The 27,370-nt window shown below is 37.8% G+C and overlaps 1 protein-coding gene across 50 annotated transcripts in view; it reads right to left on the bottom strand.

Moving 5' to 3' along the window:
* Window positions 1–27,370, bottom strand: part of NEK10 (NIMA related kinase 10) — a 249,969-nt gene that overhangs the window by 118,113 nt on the left and 104,486 nt on the right. For all 50 annotated transcript variants that reach the window (XR_014065243.1, XR_014065246.1, XM_081529548.1 and 47 more), the window contains one exon: window positions 16,007–16,082. Coding sequence is in view for 48 of the 50 variants with exons in the window: in XM_081529548.1 (XP_081385674.1) it covers window positions 16,007–16,082 (76 nt within the window). In the remaining 2 variants the exon portion in view is untranslated. The remainder of the gene's footprint in view (window positions 1–16,006; window positions 16,083–27,370) is intronic.

Here is a 27,370-nt window from a genome sequence, read left to right on the forward strand (position 1 = left end):
AAAGAGATAAGATGACCACTCCTGAGGTCAAGGAAGACCTCTCTCTGCACATGCACAGGAAAGCTCCTTGGAGGTCAAAAAGGGAGGGGCTCCATCCCATAATAATTGGGCATGTGCCCACAGTCCTCTGTGGTGGGATCCATTTTAGCAAAAAGTTGTGCACACATCTGTCCTAGGAGGGTCCTAGGACTGGTCAGTTGTGGAAAAAGAAACAAGATAATTGGCCAAAGGTAAACGAAGACCCAGAAGGACTGTCCTCTAGAAGGGCTTTAAATCACCTTTTATGGCACTCCTCCTCATTCAAGATTCCCACACCCCTCTCCTAATGTGTCTCTCTACCTAGCTTCTGACTTACTGTGTTCCTCCTCATCAGAGAGGATGCCCTTACCCTTTCTCTTTGGGTGTGTATTTCCGCCTTGCTTCTGACTTACACTGTTTCTCTGTGTGCTCTCCCATATGTCGTGTCTCTAATGAAAACTGTCTTTACAGCTCTTGTATCCTTAAAATTCTTGCTTTCAATGAGGGTAAGAGTCAGGGCCATTTTACTTCTAGCCTCTACCCCCTGGTGGTCTGGTGGCTGATTCCTGGTTTTCATACAGGTTACCCAGGTTCAATTCCTGGGCAGGAAACTAAGATCTCCCTTCAGGACCATTCACTGCTCTCTCCAAGATCAGTACAACCCTCCATGCAGTTGAAAATCCATATTTGATTTACAACTGGTCCTTGGTAACCGCAGTCGCACATACTCTGTACTGGAGTACATATTTAGTGAAAAAACTCATGTCTAAGTGGACTATTGCACTTGAAAGCTGTGCTGTTCAAGGGTCAACTGCATACAAAAATAAGTCGCTAAGGATTTTTAATTTTTCCTTTGAACTTTATATACTACTTCCTCCAGGTCCTTTATATACTACTTCCTTCAGGTCCTACACATGCCCCCTGTACCTCTGATACCACTCTAATGGCAGAAAGCGAAGAGGAACTAAAGAGCCTCTTGATGAGGATGAAGGAGAAGAGTGAAAGAGCTGGCTTAAGGCTAAATATTAAACAAACCAAGATCATAGCATCCGGCCCCATTACTGCATGGCAAATAGAAGAGGAAAAGGTGGAGGTAGTGACACATTTCCTCTCCTTGGGCTCCAAAATCGCTGCAGACGGTGACTGCAGCCATGAAATCAGAAGACGATTGCTTTTTGGCAGGAAAGCAATGACAAACATAGACAATATGTTGAAAAGCAGAGACATTACTCTGCCAGCAAAGGTCCATATAGTCTTCCCAGTGGTCATGTAAGACTGTGAGAACTGGACCATAAAGTAGGCAGAATGCCAAAGAATTGATGCCTTCAAACTGTGGTGCTGGAGAAGACTCCTAAAATTCCCTTGGACAGCAAGGAGATCAACCCTGAATGCTTACTGGAAGGACTGATGCTGAAGCTGAAGCTCTAGTATTTGGTCATCAGATGGGAACAGATGACTCATTGGAAAAGTCCCTGATGCTGGGAAAGATTGAGGGCAGAAGGAGAAGAGGGCATCAGAGGATGAGATGGCTAGACAACATCAGCAAGGCAATGGACATGAACTTGGGCAAACTCTGGGAGATGGTGAGGGAAAAGGAGGCCTGGAGTGCTGCAGTACATGGGGTTGCAAAGAGTCGGACACTACTGGGGAACTGAACAACAAACACATCCCTACCTAGGGAACTCTTCTCAAACTTTATAAGGATTGAGAAACCCACTTTACTGACCAGGTGCTTGTCTTACAACACTTTCACTGTGACTACCATTATTCACTTCGCTGGTTTAGTTGAATGCAATGATGGCATTATTAGGACTCAACTGGCAAAATTTGTAGAAGCCCTCCAGACACCATGGCTACCAGCATTGCTGTTGCTCCTTTTAATTTGCAAATCCACCCTTTTGGAACTCAAACTCTCACCTGTGAGATGGCCACAAGACACTCAATGAACTAGGCTCTTGCTTCTTTTGACCCACAACTGATAAAAGGAGAGATGCTCCAATATCATATAGCCCTAATTGCCTCAACTCATCACCAACTCAATGGACATGAGTTTAAACAAGATCCAGGAGACGGTGAAGGACAGGGAAGCCTGGCGAGCTGCAGTCCATGGGGTCGAAAAGAGTCGGATGTGACTAAGTGACTGAACAACAATTGCCTCTATTAAAAATAACCATCTTTTTGGTAGAGCAGTCTTTCCACAGCACATTCTCAGGAGACAAAGATCTTAAGCACCACACCTTGCAACCCAGAGATTTTGTCTATCGGGATAAACACCTCCAGAATAAATGCTCTTCACTCTTGCTGAAAAGGCCCTATCAAGTGCTGTTAACCAACCATTGTGCCACGAAATTCCAAGGAAAAGACTCTTGGATTCTTGTGAAACAGCCAAAGAAAGCACCAAGTTCTGACTAAACACACACACATCATCTGATAATCTGAAAGCAAAGATTTCCCAGAATTGGGGGAAAAAAAACTGATAAACATCTTTTATTATTGTGATTATGTAACTATTATTCATTTTGATACTCTTGTATCATGATTGATCAATAGAAAATAATAGAATTCTACATGCTTAAAACTACCATTTAATAGAAAAATCTGTAATCATTTTTTAAAATCTAGATGCACATTAGAATTATCTTGAAAGTTTTTGAAAACTACAAATGCCCAGATATTGTTTTCTTCTCCAAAGCTCTAGAAGTGATTCTAATGAGCAGCCATGTCTAAAAACAACTGGACTATATGATGATGGTTTACTTTTATCTGGATTGTTTCCCTTTTTCTATTTCAAATTCAGTGCTGGTTTATAGTCTGTGGGAACTTGAACAGAATTTGTATCCTGCTGTTGTGTGGAAATTGTACACTTAATTATATTGGATTGGTTCATGGTGTCTTTCAGGTCTACTATATCCTTATACTTTTCAGTCTATTCATTATATTAATTTTTGAGAGTTTGATATTGAAATTCTGACTGAAAATCTTAGTTTATTTACTTAGAAAATAATTGTAATATACAGTGGAACTATATGTAGCCTTGTTCTGTATTTTCCAAGTCTCCTGTAAGTGTATGATCATATTTCATAATTTAAAAAAATTAAAAAGAAATATTTAAATAAAAACTAAAAATTGAGCTACCATATGATCCAGCAATTTCATGCCTGATTATATATCTGCAGAAAGTGAAAACACTAATTTGAAAAAATACATGTATCCCAATGTTCATAATGGCATTATTTACAGTAGTGAAAACACAGAAACAACCCAACTGTCACTCAGCAGATGATTAGATTAAGATGATGTTGTATATATCAATACAATGGCATGAAACTAGAAATCAACCACAGGAAAAGAAATGAGAATAAAATTATTACATGCTGACTAAACAGCATGCTACTAAAAAAACCAACGGGTCAACAAGGAAATCAAAAAAGGAAATTAAAAGTACCTTGAGACAAATGACAATGCAAACACAACCATACAAAATCTATGGAACACAGCCAAAAGCAGTTCCTAGAGAGAAGTTCAGACAAATACAGGCCTTCCTTTAAAAACAAGAAAAAACCTCAAAGAAACAACCTAACCTACTGTCTAAACAAATTAGAAAAAGAAGAACAAATAAAGCCTAAAGTCAGCAGAAGGAAGGATAAAGATCAGAAGGAAATAAATAAAATATAGATTAGAAAATTCTAAAAAAATCAATAAAACCAAGAGTTGGTTCTTTGAAATGGCAAACAAAATCGACAAACCTCTGGCCATGCTCACCAAGAAGAAAACAGAAAGAACCCAAATAAACAAAATAAGGAGTGAAAAAAGAGAAATCTCAATTGACACCAAAGAAATTTTTAAAAACCCATAAAAGAATACTATGAACAACCATATGCCAATAACTTTGACAACCTAGAAGAAATGGGCAACTTTCTCAAAACATTCAGCCCACCAAAACTAAATCCAGAAGAAAAGATAATTTGAACAGATTAATCACTAGAAGTGAAACAGTATCTGTAATAATAATAATAATAATTCCCTAGAAACAAACATTCAGGACCAGATGACTTCACAGGCAAACTCTACCAAACATTCAAAGAGCTGATTCTTCTCAAACTCTTCCAAAAGACTGAAGAGGAAAGCACACTTCCAAAGACTTCCTATGAAGCCACAAACACCCTGATACTAAAACCAGACAAACATGCTACCAAAAGATAAATTACACGCCAATAACTTTCATGAATATAGATGGAAAAATTATCAACTAAATAAGAGCAAATTGAATTCAACACCACACAAAAAGGTCCATAGAGTCAAAGCTATGGTTTTTCTAGTAGCCATGTACAGATGTGAGAGTTGGACCATAAAGAAGACTGAGCACCAAAGAAATGATGCTTTCAAACTGTGGTGCTGAAGAATACTCTTGAGAGTCCCCTGGACAGCAAGGAGATCAAACCAGTCAATCCTAAAGGAAATCACCCCTGAATATTCATTGGAAGGACTGATGCTGAAGTTGAAGCTCCAAAACTTTGGCCACCTGATGTGAAGAGCTGACTCACTGGAAAATACCCTGATGCTGAGAAAGACTGAAGGCAGGAAGAAAAGCGTATGACAGAAGATGAGCTGGTTGGATGGCATTATTGACTCAATGGACATGAGTAATTTAAGCCAACTCCAAGTGATAGCAAAGGGCAGGGAAGCCTGGCAAGCTGCAGTCCATGGGGTCACAAAGAGTCAGACACTACTGAAGGACTGAAAAACATGAACACAAATAAAGATCATACACTATGACCAACTGGGATTCATCCCAAGTTTATAAAGAGAATTCAACATATGCAAATCAGTCAATGTAATATACCACATTAAAAAAAAAAGTTAAAAAAACACAGGATCATCTCAATAGATGCAGAAAAAGCATTTGACAAAATTCAAAATTCATTCATGATAAGAAAAAAAACACATCAAAAATGGGTACACAGAGAACATATCTCAACTTATTAAAAGCTATTTATGACAAACCTAAAGTCAGTATAATACTCGATAGTTAAAAGCTGAAAGCCTTCCCACTAAAATCTGGAACAAGACAAGGATACCTACTCTCACCACTTCTATTCAATATAGTATTGGAAGTACTCACCACAGAAATTAGACAAGAAAAAGAAGTAAAAGATAACCAAATTGGAAAGGAAGAGGTAAAATTGTCACTATATGCAGGTAACATGATACTACATATAGAAAACCCTAAGAAATTCACACAAAAACTACTAGATCTAATAAATGTATTTAGCAAAATATCAGGGTACAAGATTAACAGTCAGAAATCACTTGCATTTCTTTATACGAACAATGAAATATTAGAAATGGAATGTAAAAGAATAATACCTTTTAAAATTGCACCAAAAAATACTTCGCACAAACCTGACCAAGGGGGTTAAAGACTTATAAGCTGAGAACTATAAAATGTTAATAAAGGAAACTAAAGAGGATTCAAAGAAATGGAAAGATATTCCATGCCCTTGGATTGGAAAAATTAATATTGTTAAAATGGCAATAGTACCCAAAGCAGTCTACAGATTTAATGTGGCTCTGTCAAGTTATCCACGACATTTTTCACAGAACTAGTACAAATAATCCTAAAATTTATATGGAGCCGCAAAAGAGAGAATTGCCAAAGCAATACTGAGGAAAAAAAATAAAGCAGGAGGCAGACAATACTACAAAGCTATAGTAATCAAAGCAGTGTGACCTTGGAACAAAAACAGACATATGGGCCAATGGAACAGAATAGAGCCTAGAAATAAATCCACACACGTGCAGTCAATTAATCTTTGACAAAGGAGGCAAGAATATAAAATGGGGAAAAGTCTCCTCAGCAATTGGTGCTGGGAAAGCTGAACAGGTGCATGTAAATCAGTGAAGTTAGAACACACCCTCACGCCATACACAAAAATGCACTCAAAACGGCTTAAAGACTGAAATATAAAATATGACACTATAAAACTCCTAGAAGTGAGCACGGAAAACATTCTCTGCTATAAATTATACAAATGTTTTCTTAGGTCAGTCTCCTAAGGCAATAGAAGTAAAAACAAAAATAAACAAATAAGCAATCAAATTTCCAAGTTTTTGCACAGCAAAGGAAACCATTAAAAAAACGTAAAACATAAAACAACAAAAAACACCCAATTTAAAAAAAATAGGCAGAAGACCTATATAGACGTTTCTCCAAAGAAGACATACAGATGATCAAGAGACATATGAAAAGATATTAAACATTACTAATTACTAGAGAAATGCAGATCAGAACTACAATCAGGTACCACCTCATATCAGTCAGAATGGCCATTATTAAAAAGTTACAAACAACAAAAGCTGGGGAGGGTGTGGAGAAAAGGGAACCCTCCTACACTGTTGGTGGGAAAGTAAGTTGGTGCAGCCACTGTGGACAACAGTACGGAGGTCCCTCAGAACGCTTAAAATACAATTACCATATGATCTAGCAATCTCACTATTGGGCATATACCTAGACAAAACTACAATTCAAAAAGATCCATGCACCCCTATATTCATGGTAGCACTGTTCACAATAGCCAAGACGTGGAAACATCCTAAATGTCCATCAACAGAAGAATGGATAAAGAAGATGTGGTATATATAAATGGAACACTGCTCAACCATAAAAAAGAAAGAAATAATGCCATTGTCAGCAACATAGATGCAACTCTAGCCATCACACTAAGTGAAGTAAGTCAGAAAGAGAAAGACAAATACCATGGTATCACATAAGTTTGGAATCTAAAATATGGCACAAATGAGCCTATCTACAAAACAGAAATGGACTCACAGACATAGAGATCAGACTTGTGGTTGCCAAGGGTTGGGGGTAGGGAAAGAGATGTACTGGGAGTTTGGGATGGGTAGATGCAACTATTACATTTAAAATCAATAAACAACAAAGTTCTACGGTATAGCATAAGAAACTAGATCCAATCTCTTGGGAGAAATCAGAATGGAAAGGAATATAAAAAAGAATGTATATATTTCTATAATTGAGTCACTCTGCTGTACAGCAGAGATTGGCACAACACTGTTAATAGATTAAACTTCAATTTAAAAAAGAATTATGAGAGAAAGTGTATAGCATAGTATAATTAATAAAATTAAAACATTTAAAATCACTGCAGCCATTATGAAAAACAGTAGAACGATTCCTTAAGAAATTAATAAAACTACCATATAATCTATGTATCCCACTTCTGGATATTTATTCAAGGATAAAAATACTGTGAAAACTTATATACACTTCTATGTTCATCACAGCATTATTTACAGTAATCAAGATATGGAAACAACCTTGGTGCCATCAAAAGATGATGGATAGAGAGGATGTGATACATATATGTATGCGTGTGTGTGTGTATAAATATATCTACATATATATAATGAAATACCACTCAGCCATAAAAATGAGATCTTGCCGTTTACAACAACATGGATGGACCTTGAAATCTTATACTAAATTAAATGTCAGAGGGAGAAAAACAAGAACAGTATGATTTCACTCATATATGGAATATAAAAACAAACAAGGAAGCAAAACAAAAATAAACAAACAAACCAAGCCAAACTATCTGGAGATACCTGGAACAGAGTACTTGTTACCAAATGAAACAAGTGGGAGGGGAGTGTGAAATGGATGAAGAGGGTCATTATATGGTGACAGATACTAGGCTTTTGGTGGTGAGCCCATTGTACCATATACCGAAGAAGAAACATAACATTTCACACATGATATTTATGTTAACATTATAAACCAATATTATCAATAAAATTTTTTAAATAAAAAAGATGTGAGATACATACACACACACACACACACACACACACACACACACACACAATGGAATTCCTTTTTTTTTTTTTACACAGTGGAATTCTACTCAGCCACTTAAAAAGAATACAGTTCTGCCATTTGCAGCAACATGCATGAACCTGCTGCTGCTGCTGCTGCTAAGTCGCTTCAGTCATGCCCGACTCTGTGCGACCCCATAGACGGCAGCCCACCAGGCTCCCCCGTCCCTGGGAGTCTCCAGGCAAGAACACTGGAGTGGGTTGCCATTTCCTTCTCCAATGCATGAAAGTGAAAGGTGAAAGTGAAGTCGCTCAGTCGTGTCCGACTGTTGGTGACCCCATGGGCTGAAGCCTACCAGGTTCCTCCGTCCATGGGATTTTCCAGGCAAGAGTACTGGAGTGGGGTGCCATTTCCTTCTCCAATGCATGAAAGTGAAAGGTGAAAGTGAAGTCGCTCAGTCGTGTCCGACTCTTAGTGACCCCATGGGCTGAAGCCTACCAGGCTCCTCCGTCCATGGGATTTTACAGGCAAGAGTACTGAAGTGGGGCGCCACTGCCTTCTCCACGCATGAACCTAGAGATTATTATGCTCAGTGAGATAAATCAGATGACATAAGTCAGACAGAGAAAGACATGTACTGTATAGCATCACTTCTATGTGGAGTCTAAACAATAATACAAACAAATGCATATGTGAAGCAGAAACAGATGCAACAGACACAGAAAACAAACTTACAGTTACCAAAGGGGAGAGGAAGTGAGGAGGACAAATCTGAAGTATTGGATTAACAGATACACACTACTATATGTAAAATAGATAAGCAACAGGATATACTATGTAGCACAGGGAATTATACCAATGATTTTGTAATAATGTTCAATGGATTATAATCTGCAAAAATATGAATCACTTTGCTATACACCTGAAGGTAACACAATATTAGAAATCAACTATACTTCAGTTAAAAAACTGATAGTGGTTTAGAGCTTGATAAAAATGCACATGGATGTTTAATCACATTAAACACAGAATGTGGTGTGTGTGTGTGTGTGTATATACAGTAGAATATTTTCAACCATTAAAAGGAAGGAAATCTCATTTATAATGACATAGATGAACCAGAAAGACATTACTCTAGTTGAAATAAGCCAGAGAAATTTTAAAAGAAGCTGATTCTATAGAAATAGAGTAGAACGTGGTTGCCATGGGTTGGGCAGGGGTTGGGGGGGAGAAAAAGGATGATACAGGTCAAAGGGAACAAATTTTCAGTTATGAGAAGAGTAAGTTCTGAGCATCTAATAGTGACTACAGTTAATAACATGCTATTGTGTACTTAAAAGTCCTGGAAAGTAGATATTAGCATTCTCAGAACAACAAAGGGTTAATTATGTGAGGTGATGAATTTGTTAATTATACTGATCTTGATAATCTTTTCACAAATGTATATCAAATCATGTTATATACTTTAAACATATACAGTTATATTTGTTAAATTTTCCCAATTACTCTTCCATAAAGTTTCAAAGACATTTAAAGACAAAGTCAGGATGACTTAATAATTATTGATAATAATAACAATTATTATTATTGTTAATTCAGAATATTTATTAGGATTCTGTCAGTCTGCTGCTAGAGGAGCAGCAAGGGAACAATGGTGAACAAAACAGCCAAAAGCTTTACCATTGGGGAGTCTGTGTTTAGTGGGAGACACATGATACACTAATTAAAATACAACCTAATCACAGAGAGAGCCAAGTGCCATGAAGAGATAAAGGGACAGAGTCTGAAAGAGGCTGCTGCTTGGGCGGGTGATCAGGATAACCCCTCTATAGAAAGGACACTTAACAGAGAGCGGAAGGAAGAAAGCTGGTGAGCAGTTGCTCTACCAGCTGGGCAGGCAAACTTTGGAGATCTAAAGTGCAGCTAAGGGGGAGAGGGTCGGGGTGGGGTGGTTTGTTACGGTGGGAGGGAGAAATTTCCTTTATTATATTGGGTTGGTCAAAAAAGTTCATTTGGGTTTTTCCATAATAGCCCATGGAAAAATCCAAATGAACTTTTTGACCAATCCAATTGCATCTTGGAAAAAAACTATGACAAACCTAGACAGCATATTAAAAAGGAGAGACATCATTTTGCTGACAAAGGTTCATATAGTCAAAGCTGTGGTTTTTCCAGTAGTCATGTATGGATGTGACAGTTGGACCATAAGGAAGGCTGAGCACCGAAGAACTGATGCTTTCAAACTATGGTGCTGGAAATACTCTTGAGAGTCCCTTGAACAGCAAGGAGATCAAACCAGTCAATCCTAAAGGAAATCACTCCTGCATATTCATTGGAAGGACTGATGCTGAAGCTGAAGCTCCAATACTTTGGCCGCCTGATGTGAAGAGCCGACTCATTGGAAAAGACCCTGATGTTAGGAAAGACTGAGATCAGGAGCAGAGGGTGACAGGATGAGATGGCTGCATTGCATCATCAGCTCAGTGGACATGAGTCTGAGCAAACTCTGGGAGATACGGAAGGACAGGGAAGCCTGGCGTGCTGCAGTCCAATGGGAGCAAAGAGTCAGACACGGCTGAGAGACTGAGTAACAATAATGATGTCGCCATCATTTCAGGTTCTGGTCATAATCATACAAGTAGTGGATCACTCATTTAGTATATGTTTCTTGTGGCCCTACAAACCACACTGTGGGCTCAGCACTGGGGATGGTGGCCTATGACAAAATAAATATAAAAGTTCACCTTGTGAAGGACGAGTGCATGGTGTGTGTAGCCCAGGGGCATCCTGTCTTGTTTTGGGGAAGTTTGCCTGAGAAGGCTGTGTTCTGGCTGAGAGATAAAGGGTAGGAAGAGCTTACCAGCTGACAGATGGGAAAAGCAGTATCCCAGGCAGAGGGAGCAGCACGTGAAAGCCCCGCGGTCACAGGGGGCACAAGGGACAGCTAAGAGCGGTGAAGTCTGGCTGGAGGGACAGCAGGATGCTGTGGCAAAGGCAGAGGGCAGGGCTGCCCACCTGCAGCCCGACTTAGGGCTCAGTCTGTGAATTGTGAGCAGCCGGAAGCTACCAAAGTATTTAAGAGTCTCAGAGCTCTGAGATTCCTTAAGGCCTTGGGAACAACAGTCAGCAGCTAGGCAGGTCTCAATGTGTCTCTATGTGTTCAGGTTTTCCTACAGGTTTATTTTGATCCATTCCAGTGAAAAATTTGCCAGCTTTTAATTATCTAATGTAATAACATGAATGGGATTACACTAAGCAATAAAGTCTCAAAGAATTCCCATTCCAAGATTAGTCCAAGTTATCTGTTTTTATGACATCATACTTGTTTATTATCCAGAAATTCCAAATATATACTCTACGAAGAACTAGCCAGTGGTGTTAATGGTAAAGAACCTGCCTGCCAATGTAGGAGACGTAAGAGACACAGGTTTGATCCCTCGGTTGGGAAGATCCCCTGGAGGAGGGCATGGCAACCCATTCCCTTATTCTTGCCTAGAGAATCCCATTGACAGAGGAGCCTGGCGGGCTACAGTCCATAAGGTCGCAAAGAGTCAAACACAACTGGAGCAACTTAGCATGCACACACACACGAAGTAGCCTAAAATGTTTCTCAGAGCTTCAAACTAAAATCTACTCTGAAAGTGAAGTTGAAAGAATTATACAGTTTTAGACTCTGGAATCGGAGTAAAACATAGAGATAAAAAACGGAACCAAAGATTATATTTGGAGATTATTTTCCATGAAAATGATAATAAAGACATCCCTAATAATGAATCCAATCAGATAAAGAAACTTTATGAAACTTCTGTTCCATCACAATCCACCCAGTGCCCACAGCCACTTAGCTAGCAGCTGAGATTCAGAATAAAGAATGCTCTGAGGCACTTTCTGTAAACATTGAGAAAAAACTTTCTTCTATCAAATAAGTTAATACCTGAACAAACAAAGGCAAAAAGAAAGAGCAAACTGATATGGGAAGATCAAGCTCATTAAACTCAGGGGAGCTTGAAGGAGGCATCCCAGGTCAAATTAATTGGCTCAGAGTTGTTTATAAAAATTACACAGAGATTACAGAACACGGAATATCAACAACTTCAGATATGCAAATGACACCACTCTAATGGCAGAAAGTGAAGAGGAACTAAAGAACCTCTTGATGAGGGTGAAGGAGGAGAGTGAAAAAGCCTGCTTAAAACTAAATATTCAAAAAACAAAAATCACGGCATCCAGTCCCATCACCCCATGGAAAATAGAAGGAGAGAAGGTATAAGCAGTGACAGATTTCCTCTTCTTGGGCTTTAAAATCACTGCAGATGGTGACTGCAGCCATGAAGTTAGAAGACAATTGCTTCTTGGTAGGAAAGCCTAGACAAACCTAGAGAGGGTGTTAAAAAGAAAAGACATCACCTTGCCAGGAAAGGTCTGTAAATCAAAGCTATGGTCTTCCCAGTAGTCACATACAGTTGTGAGAGCTGGACCATAAAGATGCCAGAGCAATGAACAATTGATGATTTTGAACTGTGGTGCTGGAGAAGACTCTTGAGAGTCCCTTGGAGAGCAACGACATCAAACCAGTCAGTTAAAGGAAATCAACATTGACTACTCACTGGATCACCACAAACTGTAGAAAATTCTTCAAGAGATGGGAATACCATACCACCTGACCTGTCTCTTGAAAATCTGTATGCAGGTCAGGAAGCAACAGTTAGAACTGGACATGGAACAACAGACTGGTTCCAAATAGGAAAAGCAGTACGTCAAGGCTGTATATTGTCACCCTGCTTATTTAACTTACATGCAGAGTACATCATGAGAAACGCTGGGCTGGAAGAAACACAAGCTGGAATCAAGATTGCCGGGAGAAATATCAATAACCTCAGATATGCAGATGACACCACCCTTATGGCAGAAATCGAAGAAGAACTAAAGAGCCTCTTGATGAAAGTGAAGGAGAGTGAAAAAGTTGGCTTAAAGCTCAGAAAACTAAGATCATGGCATCTGGTCTCATCACTTCATGGCAAATAGATGGGGAAACAGTAGAAACAGTGTCAGACTTTATTTTGAGGGGCTCCAAAATCACTGTAGATGGTGACTGCAGACATGAAATTAAAAGATACTTACTCCTTGGAAGGAAAGTTATGACCAACCTAGATGGCATATTAAAAGCAGAGACATTTCTTTGCCAACAAAGGTCCATCTAGTCAAGGCTATGGTTTTTCCAGTAGTCATGTATGGATGTGAGCACTGGACTATAAAGGAAGCTGAGCACCACAGAATTGATGCTTTTGAACTGTGGTGTTGGAGAAGACTCTTGAGAGTCCCTTTTACTGCAAGGAGAGCCAACCAGTTCATCCTAAAGAAAATCAGTCCTGAATGTAATTGGAAGGACTGATGTTGAAGCTGAAACTCCAATACTTTGGCCACCTGATGTGAAGAACTGACTCATTGGAAAAGACCCTGATGCTGGGAAAGATTGAAGGCGGGAGGAGAAGGGGACGACAGAGGAGGAGATGGTTGGATGGCATCACCGACTCAATGGGCATGGGTTTGAGTAAACTCCGGGAGTTGGTGATGGACAGGGAGGCCTGGCGTGCTGCAGTCCATGGGTTCACAAAGAGTCAGACGCAACTGAGAGACTGAACTGAACTGAATTCATTGGAAGATCTGATGCTAAAGCTGAAGCTCCAATACTTTGGCCACCTGATGCAAACAGCTGACTCATTGGAAAAGACCCTAATGCTGGGAAATATTGAGGGTAGAAGGAGAAGAGGGTGACAGAGGATGAGATGGTTGGATGGCATCACTGATTCAATGGACATAAACTTGGGAAGACTCCAGGATATGGTGAGGGAGAGGGAAGCCTGGTGTATTGCAGTCCATGGGGTCACAAAGAATTAGATATGACTTGGCAACTGAACAAAAACAACTATAGAATGTGGAAGGGAATAGGCATGAAGGTGCAAGTAACAAGGCAGAGACTATGAAAGATATTGGTTTTACTTTTGTCCAATTCACAAACTCAGAGAAAACCCGAAGAGAAGGATATAAGAAAATTCAAAAGTAGCTGGACTTGTGAAGTGATGTATTAGGAACCATCTTAAATCTGAAACAATAAAAATTTAAGAGTTTATACAGCTGACATTTCCAGTGCATATCCTAAACATCACACATGACTCTCTACCTGGGAGCTTCCTACAGCCCCCACCCCAGGAGGCCATGAGTGTCTAAAGGTCAGTGGAACAGTCCTCAAACACTTGTGGCTGGGAAAATAAAAAAAAAATTCCTACCTTTAATTTGGCATATAGGACCACTCTGAAACATCTCATGTACTATATCCCAGATCATAATCTACAGATCTGATTATTAATACTTCCTTACTGGCTGCTTTCTCTTCTCTGTCTCATTCCCTCCCCAGCCCCCTAGTATTTCATGGGACCACCTGCTAAATAAACTATTTCACTTAGATCCTTGTCTTTTGGAAAAACCCAAAGAAAGAAAATAATGGAATGTAATTTAGAACTGAGTTCTTTTGACTCTGTGCTCAGTTTGAAGACATCAAAACTAAGAAAAATGGCTTGTGAGCCTAAGTTTATTGTAAAACTTATCAAACAAAGGGTGTTGCTAACAACCGGGAGAGAGGAAAGTGGGATAAGGGAGTAGAAGTAAAAATTTTAAAGCAATTTAAAATAAAAAGAGCTTTATGGTCATATATTTGTGATATTCCTAAATGAAACAATAGCTTAACCATATTAGGAGGTTCAGCTTTCCTAACTATATAGTTAATTTAAAAGTTAAAAGGAAATGTGAATCCATCTTTGAACTAATAAGACAAAATAACTGTCATGTTTTAGATTTCTTCGTATATACTGTACAGATCTCCTGGCTCCTCCCCCACACCTCAACACACACACAAAATTATCATATTAGCAATTCTAGACTTCTTAATTCATAGTCTTGGGAATAAATCTGCTTACTTTTAGTTTGTATTTTTACTTGTTCTGTAACTTTGATCAACAAATCTGTTCAGGGATATATGATTACTTAACACTTTTGTGATTAAGTTTTTATTATTTCTGAAAAAGAGTAAAAAGTAGAACAAAAGAAAATTATTCTACCAGCAACAAGTAATAGCTGAGTCATATCCTTATTATTAAGAGATTAAGTGCACAGATAAACCTTCAGTCTTCAAGGTACAGTCGTGGACTGGTCCACCAGTCTCTGCATCTTCTCATGAAGCTAGTTTCAATAACACTAGCCAAATAAATGAAAATTCATCCTTCAAAAATCCTACTTGACATATTCTTGTATGAAAGGACTTTGTAAAAAAGGGCTGTTATTTCCAACTTCCACCCTCCTTGGAGAAGATTTATTCTGAACCCTATCCCCAGGGTTCTGTTGTGCAATAGACTAGATTAAAAAAGGAATATGGAAGTGTCTTCATTGCTTGACCTGATGAATGAGATTTTAGAATATTTCCCTGAAATCTGCTGCATCTACAGACTACCATATCTGTTTGACAGATTCAGACAAATGATATGTGATCAGCAAAAGATTCTCACTTCATGATAATTAATTTGAATTGCAAAGGAACCCTAAAAGCATGCTAAAGAGTCTCAATTCATCCAAATAACACTCATTTACCCAAGAAGCAACCAACTTTGTAAATATATGTCTAAGTATATATGTCATCATTTATTCATTCACATAATAAAATTTATTCTGAACCTATTATTTGCCAGATGCTAGGACAAGCATTAGGACTTTAAAAACCCTTTCCTTGACCTTGAATATCTATAGATGGAAAGAGAATAAAAGAATCATATATACAACAGATGCAATTAAATGTTCCAAGTGTCATGTTGCAAACCAAGTCTACTAGTTCATTCACAGATTCATTCAACAAATTTTGTACACCTGTTGTGTGCTGAGGATCATTTCAATTACAAGTAACTGAGGGGCAGAGTTACCTTAAAGGAAAGATAGCTGGTTATTTTAAATACACAATGGCATGATTCTACACATGTGTATTACCTGGCTAATTGAAGAAAACTTATTGGAGGTAAATGTCTTTCCTTTGCACACCAAGAAAAGAAATGAAAGCCCAAACCAGTTAAGAATGATGTTTGAGAATCATAAAATAATTGTCCTTACCAGGAATACAGAATTGTTCCCACAACAGACGTAAGTCTACTGCTTTCTTGTTTTTGTTTTGCCAGGCCAAAGTCAGCTACAATTAAAAAAACAAAGCAATTTTATTATATTTTCCAAGAATTAGCACTGCTAGCTTTTAACATTCTGCAGAATGTCAACATTCTGCTAGCTTTTAACATTCTGCAGAAAACAAAATAACAAAAAAACTATTACAATTCACAAGAGAAAGTTTTTCTTGTCTTTCCCTGTCAAAATGCCCCATGTACAATATTCTGAACCATTCCCAGCTTTCATTAATGGTGTACATACATTATGCCATTATGCTGTATGTATTAACATAATGAGATTTATCATTAAAAATATTAAAATGTCTTGCTGACTGAAAGATAGGACAAAGTACTTATCGAACTTGTGATTCTACTTTTTAGATTATTCTTTATAATTTTGAAATAAATAAAATGAATCTAATATTTTGGCCTATGGTAGTCATCATCTCATGGGCCAAAATAAACAAGTAAATATGCTAAACCTAAATAATCACCATGAAGATCTGAAAACCTGAAATTAATGGCATCTACCTGTATGAAGTCATAGTAAATAAAATGTTCACAGTCAAATAAAAATACCTATATAATAATATACTTAATGTTAATATAAATGATTCTAATTTTTAAACTATAACACTAAACATTTATATTTAATATTAGTCCTAGCTAAATTCTTCCAAGAACCTTCAAATACTTCTCTTTTTAAGCCACTCAACAACTAAGATCAAGGTGGTAGAAACAGATATTCTTCCTATTACTATTGTAAAGGTTTGTAAACTTTTCAAGAAGTTTAATTACTAGAATTACACAAAAGGACAGAGTTGAACCAGGGCAAAAATTCAAGTTGCTATTCCTAGTAAAGATTGATGTTCACAATATCACTTTTTTAAGTGCACTAAATATGTATGGAATTTCACTGTGATAAATTTTCAATACAAAGTACTTAGTTGTCTATAATAAAATATCTTTGACAAGTTGAAAATATTTTGAAGTACTTGACTTTGTTCAAAGTAATATTGAATTGTGTTATGAATAAGAATCAGTTCAGTTCAGTCACTCAGTCATGACTCTTTGCAACCCCGTGGACTGCAGCATGCCAGGCTTCTCTGTCCACCACCAACTCCCAGAGTTTACCCAAACTCGTGTCCATTGAGTCGGTGATGCCATCCAGCCATCTCATCCTCTGTCATCCCCTTCTCCTCCCGCCTTCAATCTTTCCCAGCATCCGGGTCTTTTCAAATGAGTCAGTTCTTCACATACCAGTTTACTAAACAACAACCTTGAACTAGCACTGATTTAGCTGCTTACATATATTGTCTGTTTTAATACTCAACAATGGGATAGCAATTACTATAGTTAGTGCCTCTTAGTGATTAAAGGCAAGGACTTTGGAACCAGACAGGCTCAATTCAAATCCTGGCCTCATTATGTGCTACCTGAGTAACCCTGGGGAAGTTATTTAATTTCTGTTTGTAATAGTTTTCTTATCTGTAAAAGTAGTAAGTACTATAATATTAAAATGTGAATAAGTTAACATACACAAATGTAGTATAGCACAGTGATAATCAACTGATGTATATTGTTATTTACTCTCACAATGACCCATTTTGCAGATGAAGAAACCGAGGTTCAAAGAGAATATAGGGAGAAATGAATAGTTACACATGAATTTGAGGTTGTTCAATTCTAAAGCCCCAAATCCTCATCAAAACACAATACAGTACTGCCAACAAAGGAAAGTCAGGCCTAGGCAATTTCATTTACAAAATCAACCAAACATTTAAAGAGTAAACGTCAGTCATGCCCAAGCTCTACCAGAAAACAGAAGAGGACAGAACACTTTCCAGCTCAGCTTACGAAATCAGTATTACCCGGAACCAGGTCCAAACAAAGACATTATAAGAAAAGAAAATCACAGGACAACATTTCCCATGAGAATAGATGCTAAAATTATCAATAAAATATAAGTAAATTCAATCTGCTGCTGCTACTAAATCGCTTCAGACATGTCTGACTCTGCGCGACCCCATAGACGGCAGCCCAACAGGTTCCCCCATCCCTGGGATTCTCCAGGCAAGAATACTGGAGTGGGTTGCCATTTCCTTCTCCAATGCATGCAAGTGAAAAGTGAAAGTGAAGTCACTAGAGGTATATTTAAAACAATAATGCATAATAACCAAGTGGAGTTTATGCTAGAAATACAAGGCTGGTCCAATAGTTAAAAATGAATCAATACCGTTTCCCAGATCAGAACATTAGAGAAGGAAATCATATGATCATCTCAATTGTTGTGTAAGAAGAATTTGACAAAATTCAGCATTTATTCTTTTCAGCAAAATGGGAAATAGGATTTCCTTAACCCAATAAAGGGCATCTGTGAAAAATCTACAGCTAACTCTCTGCTTAACGTTAAAAGACTGAATGTCCTTCCCTTAATATCAAAAACAAGGTTGGATGTTATCTCGACTTATGATGATCATTTCAAATATGTAACAAATACCAAATCATTATGTTATACACTCAAAACTAATATAATGGTGTATGTCAATCAGATCGCAATTAAAGCATAAAAGATATAGCTGTCTTGTTAATATCCTGATAGATATTTTGAAGAGATTGTCATACAAGCACATTTTTGCTGTGCTTTGATAACTAAATTTTAAAAATAAATCAGAAAATATTATTTTCTCTTTCCTTTCAAAAAAAAAAAAGAAGAAGAAAGCATACTAATTATATAGTAGCATAGAAACAAACACCTAGGAAACCATGACAAAAGATATAAAAGACCTGTGCGGGGAAAATTACAAAATTTTGTTACAGAGTCAATAAAGACTAGAATTAATGGAGAGAAAGTCCAAATTTATGGATTGGAATTTTCAACATTATATAAATTTCATTCTTCCTAAGTTAATTTATGTAATTCCAATCAAATGCCTCTTCATATTTTGGGTGGAACTTCACAAATTGAATATAAAATTAATATAGAAATAGAAAGGGCCAAGAGGAGCCATGGATTTTGATAGAAAAGAAAACATAGCTTTCTACAATGTATTAAGAATTATTACAAGGCTATAGTAATCAAGACAAGGTTGTATAAACTCAAGACTACAAACAAAAAGGCAAGAATGTCCACTCTCACCATTCCTATTCACGACTATACTACAAACCCAAGTAAGCACAATAATTGCACACAAATTTTTCTGCAAAGATTAATTTTTATTTCTCTTTGATTCCTTGGAGTGACATTACTAAATACTATGATAAGTATATGCTTAATTTCAATAAAATGTTACCAAGCCAAAATATTTTCCAGTGTGTTCTCACCAGACATGTATTGGAGTTCTAGTTGCTTCTGCCTCTTCATCAGCATTTGGAGTTGTCAGGGTTTTTTAATTAGCCATTTTAATTACTATGTAGTGATAGCTCAGGGTAGCTTTAATTTGCATTTTCCTAACGACTAATGGTGTTGCACAATTTTTATGTACTTATTTGCCATCAGTGTATCTTCTTTAGTGAAGTGCTTGTTCAAAATTTGGCCCTTTTTTTCCATTGGGTTGTTTGTTTTCTTATTATTGAGTTTTCTTATTGCTTGTACTATTGATACAAATTCTTTGTTAAATAGATGACCTACATATATTTTCTCCGAGTTTGCAACTTGTCTTTTCATTCTATTAGTAATATCTTTCATAGACCATAAGTTTTAAACTTCAGTGAAACTCAATGAATTAATTTTTTCTTTTATATATTATGATTTTGATGTTATAGTTAAAAAATATGTAAACCAGTCCAGGCTATTCTGCTGAAGGGCCACAGAGAGAAGAGATCCTGGTGAATGAGAGACCAAGTTCCAGCCAAAAGTCAGAACTAATTGCCAGTCATGTGAGTGAGCCTTCTTCGAAGTGGACTCCCAGGCCAAGCAGCTTCCTTGGTAGCTCAGCTGGTAAAGAATCTGCCTGCAAAGCAGGAGACCTCAGTTTGATTCCTGGGTCAGGAAGATCCCCTGTAAAGGGAGCAGCTACCCACTCCAATAGAAATGCCTGGAGAATTCCATGGACAGAGGAGCCTGGCAGGCTACAGTCCATGGGTCGCAGAGTCAGATATGAGTGAGTGACTTTCACTTTCTTTCCCAGGCCAAGCCAAGACTTCCAGTGATGCAGCCTTGACTCACAGCCTGACTGAAACTTCATGAGAGACCCTGAGCCAGAACCATTCGGCAAGGCTGCTGCTGGAGTCCTGATCCTTGAAATGGTGAGAAAATAAATGTGTGTTGTCTTAAGCCACTAAGTTTTGTGGTAACTGGTTACACAACAATGGATAATTAATACAACCGCTATCACCTAGTTTAGGCCACCATGAACTCTACTGAACTATACTTTCTAAGCAGACTCCCCACATCCATAACAACCCTCCAAAACATAATTCTCCAAACCAGCACTGCAATCTTTGAAAAACCTAAACCAGTATCACTACTTAGAGGTTAAAATTCCTCAAAGGCTTCTGATAGATACTAAGAATAAAGACCAAACTCCTACCAGGCATAAAAGATGGTACATAATCCGGTTTTTCAGAAAGGCCTTTGAGAGGATAACAGGCAGGAAGGACAGGGGTCTCCAAAGGGTGGAAATAAGCTGCGTCAGACATTTTTTTAATCTCTCTCTTAAGCAGCAGGAGGAAACAAACGTGTTATATTTTTTCCCCTTCTCTATACAAATTTAAAAGAGGTTTCTTTCAAAATTCTGTGTTGCCATGACACCTGGTTCCACCATCTCTTCTCAAACCTTGAGCTAACCAATGCATTTTTCTTATGGAGATGTCTTAAGCTATGTTAATGTAATATGTATTTACCCTAGACTCTGTCTTAAAGTCTGTTCCACCTAAGGGCTCAGAACTGACTTGTCAAACCAGTATGTTATACATTGTTCTCCTTCTCCTAATCTATGTTAATGAAAGGCTATATATTTGTATGGAAACCTGCCTTTCTTCAAGATTCTTGTCAGTCGTTTTATGGCCTGGGATGACTCACCCGGTGCCAATGTTACCTCAAAATGCATGTTGTGGGTGAGGGGCCTGGTGCCATTCTTTGAGTTTTGAGACATTTCTTTTCTTTAATTAGCAGACTGCTAATAACTATATAACATCCAGCTAAAGACTAGCAGAGAGGTACTCTTTCTGCCCCCTTCTGATGTCTATGTCAGAAGCTTTCTCTATCCCTTTTATACTTTAATAAAGCTTTATTACACAAAAGCTCTGAGCGATCGAGTCTCATCTCTGGCTCCTGATTGAATTCTTCTCTGAAGGCCAAGAATCCCGGCATCTTTCATGGTTCAGCAATAACCTTTCACCTTTCTCAGCCATACTATCAAAAATGCATCCCTTTACTCAATACTCTCCTATTATATTTATTTAGTTGCTACTATCTGTCAATCTGAAATTACTTTATTTGTTTTTATTTATTTAATTTATTTAATATTCATTTATATATTCTTGCCTGGAGAATCCCATGGATGGAGGAGCTTGGTAGGCCACAGTCCACAGGGTCGCAAAGAGTCAGACATGACTGATCGACTTCACTTCACTTTCACTATGTATTGGGGTCTGTAATTCCTAACCAGAATACAAGATCCATGAGGGCAAGGACTCTGTGTGGTTTATCACTGTAGATAGATGGAGATGTGTCTTTTCAGTACATATATAGAAATATAAACATATATGTACGTGTATGTTTATCTATCTATCCTCTTGATACTGTAGTATTACTGACAAATGAGAAATATTAGAAGGCTAAGCTCTATAAAGTGTTTTTAAGAACTATGCAAAGACTAGCTGGGTTGCTATCACCTTTCCATTTCTCTATTATGAAATGGTGAACACTAGTAGAAATAGCATAGCATTTCAATATTTTGGGGAGCTCATTATAATTTTGGCACACATAAACTTTGACCATTTATAATCTATGGGGGTGAGGTAGGAGGGAGGCTCAAGAGGGAGGGAATATATATAGTTATGGCTGATTTACCATGTTTTACAGTAGAAATTAACACAAAATGGTAAAGCAATTATCCTCCAATTTTAAAAAATAAATAAAACAATACTTTGATTTTTAGTTCTAAAGCTACATAGAAATTATCCTGTAATATTCTTAAAGAAGAAAGAAAAAGCTAATATTGTTTGACTATTTAGAAAATTCTAGTAGCAGCATTTATGCCTCTATTACTCTCTCTACATTTGAGACCAATTTGCAGTAGAGGAAAAGGTTTTATTTTAGAAACTGTGGTCATAACAACATTCATGTGCTATGCTAGAAATTTTAAAATGACAAAAGAAAACATTTCATGTGGCACATTATACTAAAAAGGGTAAAGCCTCTCCTTTGGTAGAACAAATGATACAGGAAATGTTAAAGACTAGCATCTTTATGCTACAGCCTGAAGCTGTCAACTTTCAGGTGGAAAAGTTGTGTGATCTCTGATCAAGTCCCTAGATTCCTGCTCTGTTGCTTACTACCAATGTGACATTGGTCACATCATTCACTACTCTTTCTCAGGGAAAAAAAAGGCCTATAAACTTCCTTTTGCAGGAGTTGCTCAAATAACAATATGGCAATAGATGAGAAGCACTTGCAAATACTTCACAGATGTAAGGTGTTTCCATTCTCTCCACATGAGCTTTCAACCCCTCTCATGTTGTCAGAAACCCAAATTCACAACCAAGCCAGAAAGCCCAAATCTTTGTCTGGGGCTTCATTCTCCAGCCCTGTGAAGCACCTGCCCCTTCACACATCAGATTGAATTCATCAATCCATCATCTGGGCTATCCCAAACCCCAGATGACATCACATCTTCCCCATTTCCTACACTGGAAATCTCTGACACTTCTCTCTTGCTCCTATACTCACCCCACTTACCAGCTTTTTTCTGGATTTCCCATTGATTCTGTGATCACAGTTTAAATACAACAAAAACCCAGGCCATCTCTCTTCCTGCCATAACTCAGGTATACCTCATCAGAAAACTTCTCTTAATCCATTCTACAAAGTACATAACAATGGGAAAGTCTACCAAACCCTGTCTTTATCTCAGCAGGTCTCCATTAAATATCAAAGGTCTCCTGATTACTATTCTTTACAAAGTCTCTTGCTGCCCTATCTGGCCTTCAAGATGGTATAATGCACGTGCTCACTGATTCAATCATTTGTCCAACAAATATCCATTAACTGTTCAGTAGTTTCCAGGTACTGGGCTAAATATTATAGATGTCATGTCAGTTATACTAGACACCATCCATATGCACACAACCCTTAGCCCAATGGCAGAGATACACATTAAACCAGTTCAGTTCAGTCATTCAGTCGTGTCCGACTCTGCAACCCCATGGACTGCACCATGCCAGGCCTCCCTGTCCATCACCAACTCCCAGAACTTGCTCAAACTCATGTCCATCAAGTCGGTGATGCCATCCAACCATCTCATCCTCTGTCGTCCCCTTCTCCTCCTGCCCTCAATTTTTCCCAGCATCAGGGTCCTTTCTAATGAGTCAGCTCTTTGCATCAGGTGGCCAAAGTATTGCAGTTTCAGCTTCAACATCAGTCCTTCCAATGAACACCCAGGACTGATCTCCTTTAGGATGGACTGGTTGGATCTCCTTGCAGTCCAAGGGACTCTCAAGAGTCTTCTCCAACACCACAGTTCAAAAGCATCAATTCTTCAATGCTCAGCTTTATTTATAGTCCAACTCTCGCATCCATACATGACTACTGGAAAAACCATAGCTTTGACTAGATGGACCTTTGTTGGCAAAGTAATATCTCTCCTTTTTAATATGATGTCTAGGTTGGTCATAGCTTTTTTTCCAAGGAGCAAGCGTCTTTTAATTTCATGGCTGCAGTCACCATCTGCAGTGATTTTGGAGCCCCCAAAAATAAAGTTTCTCACTGTTTCCATTGTTTCCCCATCTATTTGCCATGACCTTAGTTTTTTGAATGTTGAGTTTTAAACTAACTTTTTCACTCTCCTTCACTTTCATCAAGAGGCTCTTTAGTTCTTTGCTTTCTGCCATAAGAGTGGTGTCATATGTGTATCTGAGGTTATTGATATTTCTCCCGACAATCTTGATTCTGTTTGTGCTTCATCCAGTCCAGCATTTCACATTAAACCAAGAAGTACACATATAAATGTAAATTTATACTTGTGATAAGGTCCTTAAAGAATAGGTAGGTATATGATATTATGAGAGGATAGCACTGCTGATCATAAAAGCTTCCATGACAATGGTGGTTGAATGAATATATGAAAGAGGGTGGGAGTGAACTAGGTAAGAAAAGAAAGTGGAGAAGACACTTCCAGGCTGATTGAGCTATATACGCAGAAGTCCTGTGATCAAGGGTGCTTGGTCCACTGAGGAACTGAAAAGAGGCCAGGCTGGTCAGAGGATGGAGAATCAGGGTCAGGGCCAGTGGAAAGGACTCTGAAGACCATGCTCAAAGGGCTGACCCCTCTCATTATCAGCCAATCTAAACTGTCCTCTCCAACAAAGTAGTAGCCTCACCCTGGTACACACTTGGTATGAGGACCTCAGTGCCCTTGAGCCTGCCTTTCTTCTTCACTTGAAATGGCTGCCCTAAGGAACACTATAAAGAGACTCAGTTAAAAGATGAACCCTAGAAGCAGACATGATCCATTCCAGTCTCTGTCAACCAATTAGTCGGGTGATTTAGCTAGGGTTCCCAGCCTCTCTAAACCTCTTTATTATGTGCAAAGACAGGGATCCACTTGAGAATATTGGATGAGATAAAGGATGTATAACTTTTATCTCACAGTAAATGATCAAGAGATACAGCTATGGGCAGTTTCTCCTGTCCTTCAAAGCATAGCTAAAATTTGTGTCATTTTAAAACATCTTCCCTGAGTAAAATAGAAACAAGTCTGATGATTTCAGGAAGTGATCAGTTAAGACTTTCATAATATTTGGCAATGACAAAAGATTTTGCTTGAGCACAACTATATAACAGGGTTTCCCTGGTGACTCAGATGGTAAAGAATCTGCCTGCAATGCAGGAGACCTGGGTTTGATCCCTGGGTTGGGAAGATCCCCTGGAGGAGGGCATGGCAACCCGCTCCAGTATACTTGCCCGGAAAATTCCCATGGACAGAAGAGCCTAGTGGGCTATATCCATGGGGTCGCAAAGAGTCGGACACGACTGAGCAACTAAGCACATATAACAGACCAGAAGAAAGATGTCCACCTTGCAACTTCATTGCATCCACTGTCCCGCCCTTTCCCTCGGCCTCAGTAAATGCAGAGGCTGACCTCCAGTTTCTGCAGCAGTGGAATTACAGTAATGTTTCTGCAGCGACGGAATTACAGTAACCTCCTGTCAGTGCAGGGCAGCACCAGGGCCGAGAAGGGTCTCCCAGAAAGATGCTCACAAAATCGTCCTCACAAAACCCCTCTCACATCGGCATACGCCTCTTTAGTTCATGAAGATTCCTAATCCCTGTCCCCAAACTTCCCTCTGACCCTCCTCCAAGTGAAGTTTAGCTGATATTAATTCAACAAGCAACAATCTAAAATGGAACTTCCTAAAACCCAGAAAATAGTTAACAAAATGGCAATAAGAACAAACCTATCAGTAAGTACTTTAAATGGAAATGGAATAAATGCTCCAATCAAAAGACAGAGAAAGGCTGAATGAAGAAAGAAACAAAACAAAATAAGACTCATGTATGTGCTGCCTCACTTCAGCCCTGGAGACACAGACTGAAAGGGAGGGGCGACACAAAGACATTCCACGCAAATGGAGATTTGAAAAAAGCAGAGGAAGCAATGCTTATATGACAAATAGACTTTAAAACAAAGATTGTAACAAGAGGCAAAGAAAGATATTGCATATAAAAAATGGATCAACTCAACAAAAGGATATATAGTTGTATATACAAACGTATGCATATACATACCCAACATAGGAACACCTAAATATGTAAAGCACATATTAGCAGACATAAACAGAAACACTGACAGTAACACAGTAATAGTAGGGGACTGTACCACTCAACTTACATCAATGAATAAATCATCAAAATCAATAAGGACTTAATGACACGTTATGCCAGCAATTTGGTATAAATGATATTAACCTGTATACTAACAGATATATAAAAAGCATTCCACCCAAAAGCAGCAGAATACACATTCTATCCAAATGCACATGTAATATTCTCCAGGATAGATCACAGGCTAGGTCACAAACCAAGTCTCACTGAATTTAAGAAGGTTGAAATCATATAAAACATCTTTTCTGACCACAATGATATGAGACTAAAAATCTACTAAAAAAAGCTGTGAAAAACACCAATATGTAGAGTCCAAACAATATGCTACTAAACAACTAATGGACCACTGAAAAAAAATCAAAGAGAAAAATATTTTTAAATACCTTGAAACAGATGAAAATGGAAACATAATCATCCAAAATCTATGAGATACAGAAAAAGCAGTTCTAACAGGAATGTTTATCGTGATACAAATCTACCTCAGGAAATAAGAAAAACCCTAAAAGCAATCTAATTTTACACCTAAAAGAACTAGAAGAAAAAAACAACAGTAGAATGAAAAAAAATTACAGATCAGACTGGAGATAAATGAAACAGACTAGAAACACAATAGAAAAAAAAACAATGAAGTAAACAGCTGGATCTTTGAAAAGATAAACAAAACTGATAAACCTTTAAACAGACTCATCAATAAAAAAAAGAGAGACAGCCCAAGCAAATAAAATCAGAAATGAATGAGGAGAATTTACACTCAACACCACAGAAATAAAAGAACCATAAGAAATAACAATGAAAAATTATGTCACTAATATATAGGTAACCTAAAAGAAATGAATAAATTTCTAGAAGCAAATAGAAAATATGAACAGACCAATTACCTCAGACAGAAATGAATTGTAATGAAAATAGTAAAAAATTTTAGTAAACAAAATTCCAGGACCAGACAGCTTCAGAAGTGAATTTTATAAAACATTTAAAGACTATATACCTATCCTTTCGAAATTATTTCAAAAAATTAAAAAGGAAAAAAATACTTATGAACTCATTCTATAAGGCCAGAATCACCCTGATACCAAAATCAGCAAAAATATCACTGATAATATAGATGCAAAAAATTTCAACAAAATATCAGCAAGCTGTATTGAACAATACATGAAAAGGGTCATATACCATGATCAAGTGGGATTTATCCCAGGCATCTACAAATTCAATGCAACCACTGTCAAAATACAAAAGTTCTACTTTTCCCAGAACTGAAGTCTCTCAGT

The sequence above is a fragment of the Giraffa tippelskirchi genome, chromosome 9 (assembly GCF_054371585.1).
Source record: "Giraffa tippelskirchi isolate mGirTip1 chromosome 9, T2T-mGirTip1v1.2.pri, whole genome shotgun sequence".
Taxonomy (NCBI): domain Eukaryota; kingdom Metazoa; phylum Chordata; class Mammalia; order Artiodactyla; family Giraffidae; genus Giraffa; species Giraffa tippelskirchi.